At 52.9% G+C, this 18095-nt stretch overlaps 1 protein-coding gene and 1 long non-coding RNA gene across 5 annotated transcripts; one reads left to right on the forward strand and one right to left on the reverse strand.

Moving 5' to 3' along the window:
• Positions 1–986: 986 nt before the first annotated feature.
• On the reverse strand, positions 987–14639 carry FADS1 (fatty acid desaturase 1). 3 transcript variants are annotated; one of them, XM_004019593.6, is made up of 12 exons: positions 14303–14639; positions 12299–12409; positions 11560–11757; positions 10817–10918; positions 10599–10727; positions 7266–7326; positions 5293–5369; positions 4298–4395; positions 4027–4123; positions 3736–3815; positions 3493–3618; positions 987–3262 (listed from the first exon to the last, which is right to left on the reverse strand). In XM_004019593.6, the coding sequence occupies exons 1-12, from the start codon at positions 14492–14494 to the stop codon at positions 3211–3213; spliced, it is 1323 nt and encodes a 440-aa protein (XP_004019642.1). In that variant the 5' UTR covers positions 14495–14639; the 3' UTR covers positions 987–3210. The 3 variants fall into 3 exon arrangements, with proteins under 3 accessions (XP_004019642.1, XP_027815624.1, XP_042093855.1); XM_027959823.3 differs by lacking the exon at positions 14303–14639 and adding an exon at positions 14105–14225; XM_042237921.2 differs by lacking the exon at positions 14303–14639 and adding an exon at positions 13637–14225.
• On the forward strand, positions 13071–15358 carry LOC132658370 (uncharacterized). Of its 2 annotated transcripts, XR_009597941.1 has the most exons (4): positions 13071–13311; positions 13917–14447; positions 14864–14965; positions 15162–15358. It is a non-coding gene; the product is annotated as an uncharacterized LOC132658370 (long non-coding RNA). The 2 variants fall into 2 exon arrangements; XR_009597942.1 differs by having other exon boundaries at positions 14864–15358.
• Positions 15359–18095: the final 2737 nt, after the last annotated feature.

The raw sequence follows: 18095 nt of genomic DNA on the forward strand, positions 1-18095 counted from the left end.
CCTGGGATTGAACCCTGCAGTGGAAGTGTGGAGCCAGCCTGCACTGATAGTGATGGGGGCCCAGAAGTGGGAAGACAGGAGTTACTGCCTTGACACAGTAGCCCTAGTTGAGGGCCTGTCTTCTGTGGTGGCAGGTAGTGCTTCGTCTTCAGAATTACCTGGTCTTTTCTAGAAGTTTATTAACCACTGCAGGGAGAATTAGTCCTGCACATTTTATTTAGCACATTCTAATACTCTTGCCTGGAGAGGAGAGCTGTTCTAGTAGGGCACTGGTTAAAAGGGCATTGCTTTAAAAAAAAAAAAAAAAAGGGGGCATTGCTTTACAGTCAACTCTGAGGTATGAGTTGGCAAAAAAGCAGTCTTATGGAGAGCATCTACACTGAGATTAGATATGAGTTTAAAAGGGTGAGGGCACTGCCTCACGATAGGAGGAGATGATGCACTGAGTACTGAACCCACTTAGTGTTCGCAGGCCATCTACACTGAGCACTGAACCCGCTTAGTGTATGCAGGCCGTCTACACTGAGCGCTGAACCCGCTTAGTGTATGCAGGCTGTCTACACTGAGCGCTGAAACCGCTTAGTGTTTGCAGGCCGTCTACACTGAGCGCTGAACCCGCTTAGTGTATGCAGGCCGTCTACACTGAGCGCTGAAACCGCTTAGTGTTTGCAGGCCGTCTACACAGAGCGCTGAAACCACTTAGTGTATGCAGGCCGTCTACACTGAGCGCTGAAACTGCTTAGTGTACACAGGCAGTCTAGCATTTAAACACTTGAGTGTCATGGGAAGGGGCTGGCCTGCCTTCTTGCCACAGTTCGTCTGAACCTTGGTGTTTTTCAGAGGGGCCTGACGATCCTCCCTGTACCCCAAGGGGGCACGTGTTCTAGAAGGTTAGAGCCGTAGAGGTAGGTAGTAATCTGAAGCAGAGGTACAGGCAGCCCTATCAACAGGTACAGGGAAGCATCATGGATTATAAATGAAGAGCCTTTGTTTGGTCAAAATTAACTTTTATTTCTCAGTTTGACTTCATCGGCACGTGGTAACAAAATTGGTACACACCAAAAGGATGCTGACACAGGGTCTACTTAAAAGGCCTGTGGCAGAGTGGTAGGAAGACGAAAGTAACAAGACAGCCTAGAAGTTGGAGTTTTTAAAAAGTGAGTCCAAATGTTAGTGCTGCCACATCTATGACCAGAGAGGCAACTTACCCTCTCTAGTCGTGTTTTCTCCTGTCATGGTGTGGCTCCTGTCATTGTGAGATCGCTCATGTTCTCTTGCAGTTCTGAGCTTTTTGTTACTCGTCTGTCCCTTTGTGGCCATGTGAGACCACAGGCCAGACTAAGGAGAGAAGGCCGCAGTGGTTGAGGTGCTCTGAGGACCTGGACTTGGCTCAGTAAGACCCACTAGCTTTGCTCAGATTGGGCAGCCTGGGCCCAAAGCCAGCTGGCCTGAAAGGCTGGGTTTAGCACCTGTTCCAGAGTGAAGGAGCCGGTGAAAGCACTCTCCAACTCTGCTCTCAGCTGTTCTGCCCCAGTGGAAAAGACCTAAAATCTGTAACCTGCTTTCCTGTGTGTGTCTGTATGTAAAAGTCTGTTTTAAGTAACTGCAAACCCTGTTAGGTGCCTCTAACCCCACCCCAACATGCCCTAGGCCCTTCATCGCCCTGATTATCACTCTCATCTCTTTGCCATTCTCTTCTTAAACTAAATGTGAATGCTCCCAGGCCTCTGCTTTTTTCTTCTAGTTTAAGGTTCTCTCTTTCCAGTGTCCAGAATACTCAATATGCTTAGAGAAGATGCTGTTGACCAGGTGAATTGATCTCACCTGAACTGAAAGGCTATGGGGGTGGGGGTGCTGGTAACCCGGGGGGGCACAGTCCTGGCGTTCCCTCTCTAGAGATGGGTTAAACTGTTTTCAATTTTTAAAAAAGGGATTAAAAAATTGTATTTCAGTGTTAGACTGATACACTTTTAAGAGATTCTCCTAAATTCCTACCTGGTCTCCAGCAGAAAGACACCTGAACATAGTTGCCAGAGTAAGGATTCTAAAGGACAGGAATGATGGTCAGACTTCTGTTTTTTATCTTCCTATTTCTGATAAGAACTATGAAGTCACTATATTTACCCAATGCCCCTGCTCAAAAGTGATGCTGTAACACAATTTGTTACAGAAAATCTATTACAGCCATTATGTTCTTTGTGACTGAACTCTTGAGTTTTCATCATGGCTAGTGAGTCCAGTCTCTCCCGTGGCCAGGTCACTTGCGCTCACTTGACTGCTGTTTTTACTAAATTTGGAACTGGAAGTAGGGGAGTACAGGGAAGCCACTGGGAGCCCCAGTTTGTTTCTATGGAGAAGACTGAGTGCCGCACGTGCCCAACTTGCTTATGGAGCAAGAAGTGGACTCCGCACCCTAGGAGTGTTCTGTCCCTTGCGTGATAGTTACGAGGCCAATCAAAAGCTGAAAGGATTTTTAATGGCCAGCGACTCCACTGGCAGCCTCATGCTCCCTTGGTACCCTAGACGAACACGAGACCAAATCCAGTAGTGTTAGCAGCCTTCAGGGCTGGACGCCTCCAACAGCACAGCCCTGGCCTCTGCTCCCCTCTGCCACCCTGCTTCTCAAAGTGGGAAAGCTGCTTCTTGAGGAGGCTGAAGCAGACAAGGGTCACACCTAGTCCTAGAGTGAGCTGAGCTCCCAGACCCCGCACTGTGCCAGGCTGAGAATTCTAAATCTTGCCCAGGCAGTTTAGCTGCTCTGTCTTCCTCCAGCCCGTGAACCTCTTGAGATTTGCAAGCCAGGGTAGAGAAGGCACCAAGAAGTGGACCAGTGGGCTGAGTGCCTCCCCTTCCTGGGTGAAATTTCAGTGCTAAATCTCTTCCTGATTTCTGGGCTCAGTAGACCTTCCCTATTCTTACACCCTCCTGCCTCCCTCTTAGCTCACCAGCCACCTGCATCTGCCAAACGAAAAAAAGAAAACTCACAGACAGGCCTGTCCCAGAAGCTCCACCCCTACTTTCAGGGGGCTTGTGTTTCCCCCACCCCTTTGGGTCTTAGATCTATGCCTAAAAAATAAAGGGGAGGGGTTTGAGTGCAAACCTGTTGTCTTCTCAAACCCACCCCCTCTGAATATTAGGATTGTAGTGGCATTGCCCCCAAGCTTCCGTCTGCTTTGGTGCCATAACCCTTCTTGCAGAGGGAGGCGGCTGTTATTGGTGGAGATAGGCATCTAGCCAGAGCTGCCCGGACTCCTTCAGTGAGCTGTGGGGGCAAGATGAAGGCAGGTGGTGAGGGAAATGGGCCAGAGCGGAGCCCAAAGGCAGACCACCCACCAGAAGTGCAGCAGCGAGGCCCTTCCAGAGCTGATGCAAGGCCCCTTTGCTGGGTGACCCTCCATTGCAGAAGACCCGGGGAGCACTGCGGTGGCTCCCACCCTGCACTCTCATCACCGACCCCGCCACCTTGCCCTCTTCCCAAGCTCAGATACTCACTGGACAATGTCAGCGAAGGCTGAGAACAGGGGCTTGGACTGGTACTTTATGCCATGCTTGGCACACAGGGACTGCACCAGGGGAGCCACTTTGTGGTAATTGTGTCGAGGCATCGTGGGGAAAAGACTTCAGGGACAACAGGGGACAGTCAGTGGGTCCAGCTCCTCTGTCCCTGCACCACCCCCTCCTTCCCCCCGACGTGAGCCCTCCCCAAGCCCCTGCCTCCCCGGCCTCCCCACTCACTGGTGCTCAATCTGGAAGTTGAGGTGGCCACTGAACCAGTCATTGAAGGCTGACTTGTGGACGTTGCATGTTGCCTGGAGCTGGAGGGGAAGGTCAGAGGGGAGCATGGCTCTGGGCACCCGATGGAAGGGCCAGCCCAGCCTTCTTCAGGCAGAGCTGGCCTGCTTCAGTCACTCCCTTCCCCACGTGGTGGCCGGAGAGAAGTGTCCAGCTAACGAGGCAAGGTTTGGGTCTGTGCCCACCCACCCTTTTAATTGTGATGCCCAGGTCTTTCAAGTGACTGTCCCTTACCTGGGTGGAGACCCAGTCCATGTTGCGGTCATGGTCAATGTGCATGGGGATGTGGTTCATCTGTGTAACCCACACAAACCAGTTGCTTTCCAGGAACCTGGTGGATAAGGCACCCAGACAAAATCAGTTCAAGCAGTGCCCAGAGCTGTCACTCCCCCTCAAATAACTGCTCCAGCCCAGCACCTTCCCCAGCCAACACTCCCAGGCTAGACTGGTTATTCCCAAACGTCTACTTCTCTGCACCAGCCCCTGCTCCCCCATCAAGTACTACCTGGCCATGAAGAAAAGCCCCAGGAAGCCTTTCAGTCCCAACAGCGGCACGTAAGTGAGGAAGATGCGGACGTAGAAGGTGATCATCCAGGCCAAGTCCTGCAGCGAGAGGCAAGAGAGTCCTGTGATGCCACAGAGCGCCCCTCCTCTTGCAGCGCCCGTTTCTCTGCACGGAGCAGCCACCCTCCTGGGTCCTGAGACGAGTGGTCACGGCGGCCTCTCAGCTGCCCCCTCTAGTGCCATCTAGCACTGCTGCTCCTTTCCGAGCAGCGCCCCCAGCCCTCCTTGCTTATTTCCTTCCCAGGTGCCAGGTCTCCCTGTCTCCAGTTCCCCCGAACCCCTCTCTGGTCTTCCTCTGGCTGCCAAATGAATCTTCCAGGACCACAGCTCAGTCCGTGCCAGGACCCTGATCAAACTGTCAATCAATTTCCTGCATCACTCTCCTCCCCTGACACCCAAGTCCAGCACCCCTCGTCCGGTGACCATATTCGCCCATTAATTCCCAGCTTCTCTGCTCAGAGTCCATTCCCACTTCCCGACCTCTACCTGTCCATGGCCAGCTAGAAAAGTGATGTCAAGAAGTCCTTTCTGATGCCTCCCATCCAGCCAGGTGCGGTTGGCTCCCTTTTGGAATCCCAGAACCTTCAGCCTATACCTTTTCTCTGGTCGTAATCACATCCTGCTTCATCAGACATTTCCTGAGAGTAGGGGCCGTCTCTCGTTCCTCTTCCCCCTACCCAGCCTGGTCCCTGCTTTATGCCGAGCACAGTGACCTTAGGAGATACTCGCTGAATGAAATAGGGCATCAGAAGTCAGGTTGCCTGCTGAGCCCAAATTATCTCATCTAGAGATATGGGAGGTCTCTACTGGTTCTGCTACTTTGCTCTAAATTAAGCCTGGAGTAAACCCCAGTGGGATTTTCCGGGGGAACCCCATTCCCAGCCCTCAGAGTACTGGCAACAAAGGATGTGGGATCTGGGGGCAATGGATACTTACCACCCACTTCTTCCTCTTGATAACAAAGTAGAAAATATACCACTGGAAGTAGACAGGCAGCAAGGCTGGGGGCCCAACTAGGGAGGAAATGGAGACATGGGAGGAAGTGTGAGCCGCAGAAGGGTTGCCAAGGGCCAGCTGGTATGGGACAGATGGCCTCCAGCACAGGGCTGCCCCCTGCCATCTCCTGTCACCCCTCCAGCCACCGCCCTCAATCCATTAGGACCGACCAGGCACTGAAAGTGGGCATAAATGCCAGTCTGAAGAAAGAAGAATCTCCCATGGATGCTGAGAGGGTGAGGGGTAGGGCGTGGCATCCTCTTCAGTGGAAGAGGATAGCTGGGGAAACAAGCTTCACTTGGTTTGGAAGCTGCCCTGCACCTGTGCCTTTAAGAAGGCACTGTTCACCCTCCCCGAGTTGAGCTGCTGTCTTCAGCCCTGCCTCTGCCTCTGCCTCTGCCTTCTCCTGGCCTTATGCCCACCCTTGCAGCCATCAGGCCCCTGCTCCTGGCTGCTCCACCACACGGGTGAAGGGACAGGAGCTGGACAGTGTGTGTGTTGAGTGGGGGGACCCTGCTGATCCTCCACAGGCTGAAAGCTCACTTCCCTGCACTAGGGAAATGAGCTGGTGCCACCCAACTTGAAGCAGCCTGGAGGTCAAATGTGGCAAGGGACGCAAGAGCGTCTCTCAGAACTGGGAGTTGAAGAAGTGGCCCATCCACTGTGCTAGTCGGTTTCCCTGTGTCCCTTCTCTGCAGAGCCTGACGTTACCTGTAACCCAGCATCACGACGCTCACCCCTGGCTCTTCTATCCTGATGTGCCATGGATTCTAGCCTTTCTTCCAATGTTTCTGTCCCACCCTTCTATCCCATCCCCATTTCTCCACAGGGATGGAATTCCAGGCAGTTAAGATAAATTCCTTTGAACTAAAATGGGATCAATGGAATCATTCCCGCCTTGGGGGAATGGCTGACGTTTAAAATTCCTTAGGTATTATGGAAGGGCTTCCCTCGGAGCTCAGTTGGTAAAGAATACGCCTGAAGCAGGAGACGCAGGTTCGACTCCTGGGTTGGGAAGATCCCCTGGAGAAGGAAATGGCAACCCACTTGTGTTCTTGCCTGGAGAATCCCATGGACAGAGGAGCCTGGCAGGCTACTGTCCATGGGGTCCCAAGAGTCGGACACAACTTAGCAACTAAATCACCACCACAGGCGTTATGGAGCAGATCTTTAAAGCAGCACCAATCTTCAGAAAAAGCTTAACAGCTTCCCTGGTGGTCCAGGGACTAGGAATCCGCCTTGCAGTGTAGGGGTCTTGGGTTTGCCCCCTGGTCAGGGAACTAAGATCCCATGTGCCATGGAGTAACTAAGCCCACACTCCTCAACTGCTGAGGCTGGCGCTCTCCAGGGCTTGCATGCCACAACTAGAGTCTGCGATCCACAGCGAAGCTCCTTCGTGCAGCAGCTAAGACCCAACACAGCCAAATAAATGAGCATTTTTAAAAAAAGAAGTAAAGAGCTTAAAACAACCATAGAAATGTTGTCTCTTCCGCTCCCTCTTGCGGTCCAATCCTCCCATTGCTAGTCTAGCTGCCTTTCATCCCCCAGGGAGTTGGACTGTGCCCCACCCACCTTGACCCTGCTGTATGCTTGACAAATCAAAGTGAAGTTTCACAGGTTTAATCAGGCTTGCTCCCCACCACTCAGTTCCTTGTGGAAGCCAGGGTGGGCCTGGAGGAACTAGTTTGATCCCAACACCAGTGACCTTTGACCAAACATTAGCCTAACTGTTGACTTTGTCCCTTAGAAGCTAAGACTGTTCCCTTGCAGGGAGTAACCTGTTCCATGAGGAGAATTTCCTCCAGCCTTAACTTCAAACATTGTCATCCCAGGAGGCTTACTCCGTACTCACACCCCAGTTGGCAGCCCCTGCCAAGGCAGCAGCCCCCCTGGTGCTGGAGGAGGATACTCACTCAGAAAAAAGTATTTGTGCTGGTAGTTGTAGGGCATGTACTTTTTCTTCTGTTTCCCGAGCTGGGAAGGAAAAGCACGCACAAATCAGCACCCACAGGCCAGCCCCCCATCCCCCTCCCGTTGTGACTGGCTCTTCCCTGAGCAGGAGCAGAAGCCCACGGCAGGGGCCGTCAGGTGGCTGGCGCCATGGAAGGCTCCCATAGGCCCAGCCTGACCTCCAGCACCTGGCGCATGAAGCCCAAGCTGCTGGGCTTGCTAAGCTCGCCATACCACGGAACAGCTCGGTGGCTCACACCCGTACAAGGCATGAGCACAGCAGAGCCTGGGGGTCCTCAGGGCTCCTCATGTTCATCCAGAGACACCCTTGTCAGGTTTCCAGGGGCCCCCACCTCCCCTTCCTGTCTCCATCTGGTACTTTTTTGATACCAGGGTCTCCGCAGACAACCATCTTCACCCCTATACGGGCCAGCAGTCTCTCTATATCCAAGCCCCTGACCTTCTCCAAAATCATTTGGTTTCTTCAGATGTCAACATGAGCTTTATAAAATCCCTTGAAAGCTAAGCGATGTATGCCAAATATTTGTGGAAAGAATACCAAGAACAGCTTGGCAATCTGAAGGTCCTGGCAAGCCAGCAGGTGGTAAGGCGAGCTGCTGCCAGTTCAGCCAGGGTCCCCTAATGAGAGCATTCAAAACCATGACAGCGGAGCTCTGCACTCTCCTTCAGTAGCTCCTCCTGCCCCACGTGCCCTGCTGGTTCTAGTGACCAGACAACCACAGGGTACAGGAGGAACTCTACCCCAGAGCAGGATACCCCAGAGCTCATCCTTCCTTCGTAAGTCCACTTGCTGTTTTGACAGGACATTTACGAGACTGTGCCAGGCACTTTTGCTAAATGCAGCATTCTTCCTACGTTAACTGATTCATTCAACAAGTTAAGTGTCTATGTGCGTGGCACTGTTCTAGGTGTGAGGATACAGAGACGAGCAACATAAAATTCCTACCCTCGTGGAGCTTATAATCTTAGGAGAGGAAGCTGGTAATGACCTTACAGACAGAGTTGAAGATAATTACAGATTAAAAACAGTAAAATATGACCGAAAGGGAGGGAGGCGGTGTCTTGGGTAGGATAGTCAGATACGGCCTCCTTGGGGCCCTGACATCAGAATGGAGACCTGAATGACGAGAAGGAGCCAGCAGTGCTGACACTGGGAGGAAAAGCATTTAAAGCAGAGGGGACAAAGGTTTGGGGTGTTCAAGGGACAGAGGAAGGCCAGTGCGGCTGGGAATATAAAAGGGAGAACAGTCAGTAAAGCCAGAAAACTAGGGATGGCAAATCTCGCTGGCCCTGGGAAGGCTACAGGAAGGAGTTTGGGTTTTATTCCAAAAGTGATGGGAAGCCCTGGTTGGCCTTCAGCAGGTGGCAGGATCTGCTTTGCGCTTTAAAGGCTCACTCTGGCTCGTGGTGGGGAGAATGAACCACAGGGGGCAGGCAGAGTTGACAGGAGGCCAGCAAGGAGACTGGACCAGTATTCCAGATCTGAGATGCACCAGACCCAGGGATGGGAGGCGGAGGAGATGGAGACGTCTATGGACTGGGAATATGTTTTGAAGGCAGCATCCCATCCCAGGCAACATTAACTAAGAGGGAGAAGCTGGAAGAGAAGCATCTGCCATGTTTGGTGGAGTAGGTGGGTACAACTCTGGCCTTGTTTTGGAACTGTTATGGAAGGGAGCTCTGTCTGCCGGCTGCCTCCTTGAATGGCAATCAAGACTGTAATGGCCATTACAATGCTGATAACTGCCCCACTGTTTCAGCTCTTGAAGGCCAGTAATCTTTAGCATGAAGAGTTCCCTACGCTTCCCTTGTTCTCCAGCGGAGCTGCGAGGCACTGGGACAGATGCTCCTGGGTCAGCCCAGGGGTCAGTGCTCAGTCTGGACCCTCTGAAGCTGAACCAAGAGCCAAGCAGTCTATAATCCACGCATTTCCTAACAGACAGCCTATCCTCAGCCTTGTAACTAAACAAACCAAAACAAAAAAACAAAAAAAAAAAACCAAAACACCAGAGAGTTATTTTGGTCCCAGAGCATTCTCTATTTTTAGTGTCTACAGAAAGGAATTTCCTAAAAGCCTGAGTACCAAGAAACAACAGAGGGGGAAAAAAGAAGCAACAGAGGCAGTGGTGTGAGAAGGTTCCCTTCCACTTAAGACTCTTACCCTTTCTTAAAAAAAAATCTTTATAGTGACAGAAGCCTCATGCTCTGCCCAGTAAACAGCCCACACTGCTCTCTAAGGAGCCACCCGAGTCAGGGGAGGCCAGGGCTGGTACGTCATTTGCACAGTGTTGGGCATATAGCAACCAAGTAAGTCTCTTTTCAGGAAGTGGGAAAATTAGAACCTTGTGGTCAGAGGAAGTACAAGCCCCAAGCTAGGGGTTCCTGGGCTAGGACGGCCAGTGCTGCCAGAACTTTCCCACAGAGTTCTTCTCATGGCCAGAGAGGAAGGAGGGCCAGGCAGTCTTGCATTCAGGCCTGGAACTGAAATGTCTTTAACACCCGTTTAACTCTGGGTGTGCTGAAATGTCACAGCATGTCATGGAGTCGGGGAGGGGGACCTGGCAAAACTGACTACTGCCCATAGCCTTGGGACAAAGGGTTTTAAATCAACTTTTCAAAGAACTCCACTGGCCACTCACAGCCTTCTGTTGCTTAGCACTCACTACAGGCTCCCAAGGTCTCCCAGCCACTCTCAGGAATTCATCCCGTAGCGGCTGCAGTGTAATTGTTGCTCACAGCCTCAGATGGCAACTCAAACCCAGAGCTGACCACCCTGAAAGTCAGACTAGAATCAGGTGGGCAGGAAGAATTACTCAGTGGATGAATATTTGAGGCGATGGGCGTCAGAGGCGTGATCCAGTCTAGCTGTTGTGGGGGAGACGATGACACTGAAGGACGCGACTGGGACGATTACAAGGTGCAGGGGGCTGACGGCCTGGGGTGGGGGTGTCTAAAAAGCACCTGCAAGGAAGGACCATCCATCGCCTTCCTTCAAGGCTGAGCAGTGTTTGCACAGCAATCTGGTCATCCTTTGGGTCCTTGGCAGCACGTGGTACCTTTCTGCAACAGCTATTTGCTGACTTGAACTCACTGCAAAGGACTTAGGCTGTCCTGGGCAGCCTGTTTATTCCCTATGGCCTCCCACGACTTCCAGTCGCCTGGCCAGCCCGGCCAATGTCTTACCCACACAGACCAGCACGGTGAGCACTTCCCCGCAAGCCCACTGTGCTGGCTGGTTTCTGTGCTCCAAGACCATCACTGATACCTCTGCTCACCTCCACAGACAGGACCTTCCCCAAGGCAAAGAAGAAGGGGTGCATGTTGATGTCAGGGTCTTTGCGGAAGCAGTTGGGCTTGGCATGGTGCTGGAAGTGCATGTGGTTCCACCAGCTGGCAGGGGCCCCCTACAGAAAAGTGGGGTGTGAGTATGAAAGCCTCGTGTCCCCTCTCCCCCGGGCTCGAGTTTCAGAGAGTTCCTCCCCATCCCACTGACCTTCAGGTGACCGATCACAAAATGATGTACCAGGTGGTTCCACTTAGAGGTCCCGAAGACGGACAGGTGTCCAAAGTCATGCTGCAGCCAGCCAGCCTGGGCCTGAGTGAGAAGGGTTAGTGCTGAGAGCGGCCCTGCGTCCATCTGAACTGACTCGGCCTCTCCCCCTTCCCGCATCCAGCTGGCCTGTGCTAGTACGTCCAGAAAGGAGTCAGGAAGTCTGGGTCCTGCCTCTGCCACTGACTCACGTGAGACCTGGGGCCAGTCACTATCCCTTCTCTGCTCTTCGGAGTCTCCAGCTCTGGGCCTCTGTGACTTCTGATGGACTAAACATCCAGAACTACAGACTGGGACAGAGTGACAGACTCAGGCAAGCAGGAGGCTTCATGAACAAGTGGGTTCTGATAGCCAGGTGTTGGGGCGGTGTTGTGGTGGGGGGCGGGGGAAGCCAAGCTTTACCGAGAAACCAGAACCTTGGTTCTTGGCACTCGTGGACCATAACAGAATCTGAACATGAAGTTTCTGAGGAGACATGCCGCAAGAAGAAGGGAACCCTGGGAGCAGCAGCTAGAGGCAGCGGGAGAAACGGAAGGTGCGTGTGTGGTGAAGATGAGCAGAGAGAAGCCGCAGACAACGGGACAGGCGTTCTCTTTCTGTACCAACTCTCCCGCTGTGTCCTCAGTGGCCTCCTAAGCGGTACAAAGAACTTACCCTACAGATGCTGGGTGAGGCAGGGCTCTCACCTGAACTATACTGAGCAGCACGGAACACAGGAGGAAAGGCACCCAAGACGTCCCAAAGAACCAGAGAGTGAGCCAGGCAGCGACGTCCAGCAGCAGGATGTGCAGCAGGTACAGCAGGAAGAAGACAGGGTTGGCTTTCATGAGCCCCATCCGCTCCACCGTGGCCCGCAGCTCCCGGAACTCATGAGTCAGCTCTTTCTGTAGGAGAGTGGAGATGGAAAGGCTGTTATTCTCCCCAGTGCAACCCAGCACTGGAGCCAAGATCCCTCTTAAGCTCAAGGCGCTCCCACTGCGATAACTGAGGAAGCCCAGAGTCCTAGGTAAAGGTACCACAATGCCAAGGATAACAGGAGGTGCTGTGGGATCAGGTCTAAGACCATGTGGCCTCTGGAGTGAAACAGAATCATTCTACCCCTGCTCTGCCACTTACTGACAGTGTGATCCCTGATCATGTTGCTTAACCTCTCTGAGCCTCAGTTTTCTCATCTGGAACTGTGGATTATATGATGTTATATTTGGCACAGAGTTAAGTGCTCAGTGGATTGGTCTCGGATTGAGGATGGTGATGGTAGTGGTGGTAGCCTTGTGAGAACCACAGCTTCCAAAGGCCCTGAAACCCAACAACTATGTGGGAGAAGCAAGGATCTCAAGATCTGCAAGAACTACTGACTGTGGTCACCTGTGAGCATATGGAGGCCTGCCTTCTACCCGCTGCCCCTCCATCACCACAGGGTCTCACATTCTTAGTGGGCTCAAAGCTGGGCTGCTCCGGAGACAGCTCTCCAATCAGGAGGGAGTTCATATACTTCCTCACAAGGCCCTTGTTGATGTGGAACGCCACAAAGGGATCCTGCAAGGATGGGGAGAAGACAGAATAGTGAGGAAGTCAGCCCTGCCCCCTGGGCTTGTGGAGGGCTCACACCAAAGGCCATCCGCCTGATCCTGCAAGGACACTGCACCCAAGTTCAAACGGAGACCACCGACCTCCAGGCAGCCTCCTTTTGAAACTGCCAAGACTAGTCCCTAGTGACCACCACTCAAGATCACCCACAGCATCTGTGTTCTAGTAAGGGTACCACACCAAGGAACAGGAAGCACGAGGAAGGGGATCACAGAAAGCCGCGCTTGGGCTGGCCTTTCCTCTGGATGGCTCATGAAACGTGAGGAGGGAGACTCCTTGTGTCCACTAGGGGCTTGTGCATTTCTCTCCCTTTGCTCCACAGCCGTTCCGGTCGGCCTTCCATATTTCTCCTCCCACTCTGAACACCCCATGCCCTGGCACACCAATTTTGGTTCTCCAAGGTGGGGTCCTCAGTGACTGACTTGATGAGATTAACATCCTGAAGGTCAGACAGCCCCCAGGCCCTAAGGCAAAGCCACTAGCGAGGAGGGAGCCGGGGCGGAGCCGGCGGCCAGTGGCACCACAAGTCCGGACCAATCGCGCTCCCCGCTGCGGCCGGCCCCGGCCCCCAAATCACACTACAAGAAGCCCCAGCCTTCGGGCCTGCTCCGTCTACGCATGCGCCAGTCCACATCTTCGCCTTCGGCCACAGCTTGCGCGCCCCCGTGGTCTCTCCGGAGACGAGCCCAGCCTCCCAAGCTTGCCGCGTCCGAGGGAGGGGCTGGTCCTCACACGGTTAGGCTCCACCGCGACATCACAAGAACCCCAGTGGCCCGAGAGGCGCTCTGAGATAGCAGGGAGAAAGGTTGAGAACAGTAGCAGAGGTCGCGGCGCCAGGCGAAGGATATAGGGTGAGAGGACTCAGCGAAGCAAAAGCTCCAACCTCTGGGTCCCAAGGAGTACCCCCCGCCCCGCCCCCCTCCCCAGCTCTAGAACTCTGAAGGGAGGTGCTAGCAGATTGTCTGGAGAGGGAAGCGGCAGAATCGGGGCTGGAGAGCGCGCTGGCCCGAGGGAGGGATGCCACCAGCACCGGGCTTAGAGCCCAGGAGTGCAAACAGCCGTCCGCTGTGGCGAATAGCTGGAGACCCTGCTGGACTGAGGCTGAGTGACCTCCCCACGGGATTCCAGGACTGCTCTCGTGTCCTAGCTAGGTGTATGCTGGTGCAGGCTCCCCACCTTCCGCACAATGGCCCCATTCCTCCCTGGGCACGAGCAGGTGCTAGGCGTCTCTGGCCAGTGCTGTCCCATCCCCTCTCTCGTCTTCACCCTGTGCAGGGGTTCCCAAGACAGCGGACGCCAGGTGGCTTTCCCCCAACTCAGTTCTCCGTCCTGCCTCCACTCGCCAGCCTAGCCAGGCACGCTCGGTCCAGACGCCGCTGCGCTTCCCTGCCAGCCACCCAGACAGATCAAGAATCCCTCTCCCCGCCACTGACCCCTCCTCCCTCGGTCTCGACAGGTCCGCCGTCGGGGAGCCCCGCGCCCCGGAGCTTCTTCTCCCTCCTAGCCCTGCTCCCCGGCCTGCCCACGCTTCGAGACAGCAGATTCCGGGCCGCAAACAGAGCCCACAGAGCGGTGGCGCGGCCCTTTGTCTGTGCGTGCACATTGCCAGCCTCCGTCCCTACTCCCCAGACTCCCCTTTTTCACCGCCTCTCCTGCCCTTGCATCCCGATTTGGCAGCACACCCAGTCACCCAGCAACAGGTACGCTCCTGCGCCTCCCGGCTTTCCCCAGAACTAGAGAGTGTTCAGCCACGACTGCCAAACTTCCTGTCTCGCACGCTGAGCCTCCAGCTCTAGCCGTCCGGTCCCGCCTCCTCCGGTGCCCCCGTCTGGCAGTGCTCACCGTGGCATCCTGCCCCGCGTAGTGGCTGATGACCCGGGAGCCCCCGGGATGCCGACGGACGAATTCACTGATGTTGTACACCTTTCGGTCAATCACGAGCCACCGCTCTTTTTCACGTCCAGAGCGCTGGGCCACTTCGTCCCAGGTGAAATAGCGCGGGGTCGGCCCCTGGGCTGGGGTCTCGGGGGCCATCGGGGCCGGGCACGCGGGCCGGCTGAGTGGCTGCGGTCAGGCGCGCGCACAGGACCCGCGGAGTAGCGCGCGCCGGCCTCGCAAGCTCCGGTAGCGGGCTCGCTGGTGCGCGTCCCGACCCCCGCGGCTCGCGCACCAGTTTTTCAGCCACTGAGGGGTGTTGGCGCCGAGCCCTGCTGCGCGCGCTCCTATTGGTCGAGCCGCGTGGCGCGGGGAGCAAGTCCCCGCCTCCCCGCCGGCCCCGCTCGGGCGTGCGCTTTGGGAGGGTCGTGGCAGGAGGGCGGCGGGCCGGGACGCGCGCCCCCTTGCGGGCACCTTGTTGGGGTCGCCGCCGAATCCCACTTTTCGACTCGCGCCTTTCGCTCACAGGGGGTGCCGCAGACTGGATAACGGTTCCTGTGAAGATTTCTGGGTGCGGGGCCCGGCTCGGGGAGGGGGCCACCGAGTGCGCGGGCGCCCTAGGCCTCTAGGGTAAGGTGGGCTCGGCCAGGGTGGAGGGCAGTGGGCAGAGGCTGAGCCTGGTGAGTGTGGATGAAGGGCGGGCCTAGTTGCCAAGGAGGCCTGCCATGCCTACAGGGTTGAAGGTTGGGGGATTTGGCGAGTGGCTGTGGAGGGGGCTGTCCCAGGGGCCTCGTCTTTAGAGTGGGGGCATCCTCGCTTGTTCCAGACCGTGACCTGATGAATTCTCCCGCCTTCTCCGCATGTAGCCCCACCGGTTGAGTGACTGGAATGAAAGAGTCAGAACCTTTGGCGGGTATCTTGCAAAAGCATAATTATGGGGTGTTGGCTCTGGAGGTGGGTGGGAATGGTTAATGCTTTACTGTGCTCAGTATAACATTAAAAATGCCCTACAAATGTTATAAACCTGTTTGCCTTTTTCGCTTGTTGTTTTCTTTTTTTTTTATTTTCCCAATTAACTGCCATCCTTAAATAAAAGGAAGTGGCCTAGCATCTCCGAGTCTCTGGGAGGCCCTGAGTGAAAAGCCTGGACCTTCCTGTTGAGGCATCAGGAAGATGCCTGGAGGCACCTGGGAGCTGCAGGAGGCCTTTAGGTAGCTTAGGGGCTTGGAGCTCTGAGCTTTCCAAAAAGGTGAAAAAGAACACAGAAGCTTCCGGGTTGAGAGGCCGGGGGGCAGTCAAGAAGCTGTTAGAGTTATGAAGAAGTTCAGTTCATGTGTTAAATTTTATTTATTCAGAAAGCAATTTACAAAGCACGTACTATGTGCCAGGCACTGTTTTTAGTACGTTGTGAACATTCAGTTCAGTTCAGTTGCTCAGTCGTGTCCGACTCTTTGTGACCCCATGAAGTGCAGCACACCAGGCCTCCCTGTCCATCACCAACTCCCGGAGTTCACTCAAACTCATGTCCATCGAGTCGGTGATGCCATCCAGCCATCTCATCCTCGGTCGTCCCCTTCTCCTCCTGCCCCCAATCCCTCCCAGCATCAGAGTCTTTTTCAATGAGTCAGCTCTTCGCATGAGGTGGCCAAAGTACTGGGGTTTCAGCTTTAATATCATTCCTTCCAAAGAACACCCAGGACTCATCTCATTTAGAATGGACTGGTTGGATCTCCTTGCAGTCCAAGGGACTCTCAAGAGTCTTCTCCAACACCACAGTTCAAAAGCATCAATTCTTCCGCGCTCAACTTTCTTCACAGTCCAACTCTCACATTCATACATGATCACAGGAAAAACCATAGCCTTGACTAGACAGACCTTTGTTGGCAAAGTAATGTCTCTGCTTTTCAATATGCTATCTAGATTGGTCATAACTTTCCTTCCAAGGAGTAAGCATTTTTTAATTTCATGGCTGCAGTCACCATCTGCAGTGATTTTGGGGCCCCCCAAAATGAAGTCTGACACTGTTTCCCCACCTATTTCCCATGAAGTGATGGGACCAGATGCCATGATCTTAGTGTTCTGAATGTTGAGCTTTAAGCCAACTTTTTCACTCTCCTCTTTCACTTTCATCAAGAGGCTTTTTATTTTTTAGTGCCTCTTCACTTTCTGCCATAAGGGTGGTATTATCTGCATATCTGAGGTTATTGATATTTCTCCTGGCAATCTTGATTCCAGTTTGTGCTTCTTCCAGCCCAGCGATTCTCATGATGTATTCTGCATATAAGTTAAATAAGCAGGGTAACAATATACAGCCTTGACATACTCCTTTTCCTGTTTGGAACCAGTCTGTTGTTCCATGTCCAGTTCTAACTGTTGCTTCCTGACCTGCATACAGGTTTCTGAAGAGGCAGGTCAAGTGGTCTGGTATTCCCATCTCTTTCAGAATTTCCTACAGTTTATTGTGATCCACACAGTCAAAGGCTTTGGCATAGTCAATAAAGCAGAAATAGATGTTTTTCTGGAACTCTCTTGCTTTTTATGATCCAGCAGATGTTGGCAATTTGATCTCTGGTTCCTCTTCCTTTTCTAAAACCAGCTTGAACATCTGGAAGTTCACGATTCACGTATTGCTGAAGCCTGGTTTGGAGAATTTTGAGTATTACTTTACTAGTGTGTGAGATGAGTGCAATTGTGCGATAGTTTGAGCATTCTTTTGCATTGCCTTTCTTTGGGATTGGAATGAAAGTGACCTTTTCCAGTCCTGTGGCCACTGCTGAGTTTTCCAAATTTGCTGGCGTATTGAGTGCAGCACTTTCACAGCATCATCTTTCAGGATTTGAAACAGCTCAACTGGAATTCCATCACCTCCACTAGCTTTGTTCGTAGTGATGCTTTCTAAGGCCCACTTGACTTCACATTCCAGAATGTCTGGCTCTAGGTGAGTGATCACACCATCATGATTATCTTGGTTGTGAAGATCTTTCTTGTATAGTTCTTCTGTGTATTCTTGCCACCTCTTCTTAATATCTTCTGCTTCTGTTAGGTCCATACCATTTCTGTCCTTTATCAAGCCCATCTTTAGATGAAATGTTCTCTTGGTATCTTGAATGTTACATTCATTTAATTCTCTTTAACAACACTTTGAGCTGGGAATCTCACCTACAGATGGAGAAATGGAGCCCCTGGAAGGTGAAGTATTTTGTTATACAAGTGGAAGGACTGAGCTGAGAACCCGCCTGAACTCTGAACGCCTGGGCTCTGCTGTCTCTCCTTTGATTATACTAGTGGGATTCTGCAGCCCAGAGAAAGGAGGCTATATTCCATGCACTTGTAATAGGGTCTTTGCCCGTAGGAGTCAGGAGACTAAGAGAAATACAGCTAGATTTCTGGTAGGAAAGAACCTTCATCCATTCAACCCAAACCCCTTATTTCTTGAGAAAAAAATGGAGATTCAGGCAGTTTTCCATTTAAAAAAAGAATATGCCCAACAACTTAGCTGTGTAACACAGGAAGTGGAGGGCAAGGGGCTTGTGGAGGATAAACTCATGGGATTTCTTATACAGTTGTCTTCTTACCCTTACAGACCAGTATAGTAAACCTACTACTTAATAGATAAGACTGAGATCCAAAGAACAGGAGCCATATATTGAAGTAATGAGAATTTAAAAAAAAAGGGGGGGGGACCTAATTAAACTGAAAAGATTTTGCACAACAAAGGAAACCGTAAGTAAGATAACCCTCAGAATGGGAGAAAATATTT

The sequence above is a fragment of the Ovis aries genome, chromosome 21, assembly GCF_016772045.2.
Source record: "Ovis aries strain OAR_USU_Benz2616 breed Rambouillet chromosome 21, ARS-UI_Ramb_v3.0, whole genome shotgun sequence".
In the NCBI taxonomy this organism is placed as follows: Eukaryota; Metazoa; Chordata; class Mammalia; order Artiodactyla; family Bovidae; genus Ovis; species Ovis aries.

Bases quoted from the DNA above. Each gene is read 5' to 3' on its own strand.
- FADS1 (XM_004019593.6), bottom strand. From the start codon at position 14,494: ATGGCCCCCGAGACCCCAGCCCAGGGGCCGACCCCGCGCTATTTCACC. The intron at 7,327-10,598 runs GTGAGCAGAGGT...TTTCCTTCCCAG, and splicing joins GGAAGGTCCTGTCTGTGGAG to CTCGGGAAACAGAAGAAAAA. The intron at 3,816-4,026 runs GTAAGGGACAGT...CTTCCCCTCCAG, and splicing joins TGGACTGGGTCTCCACCCAG to CTCCAGGCAACATGCAACGT.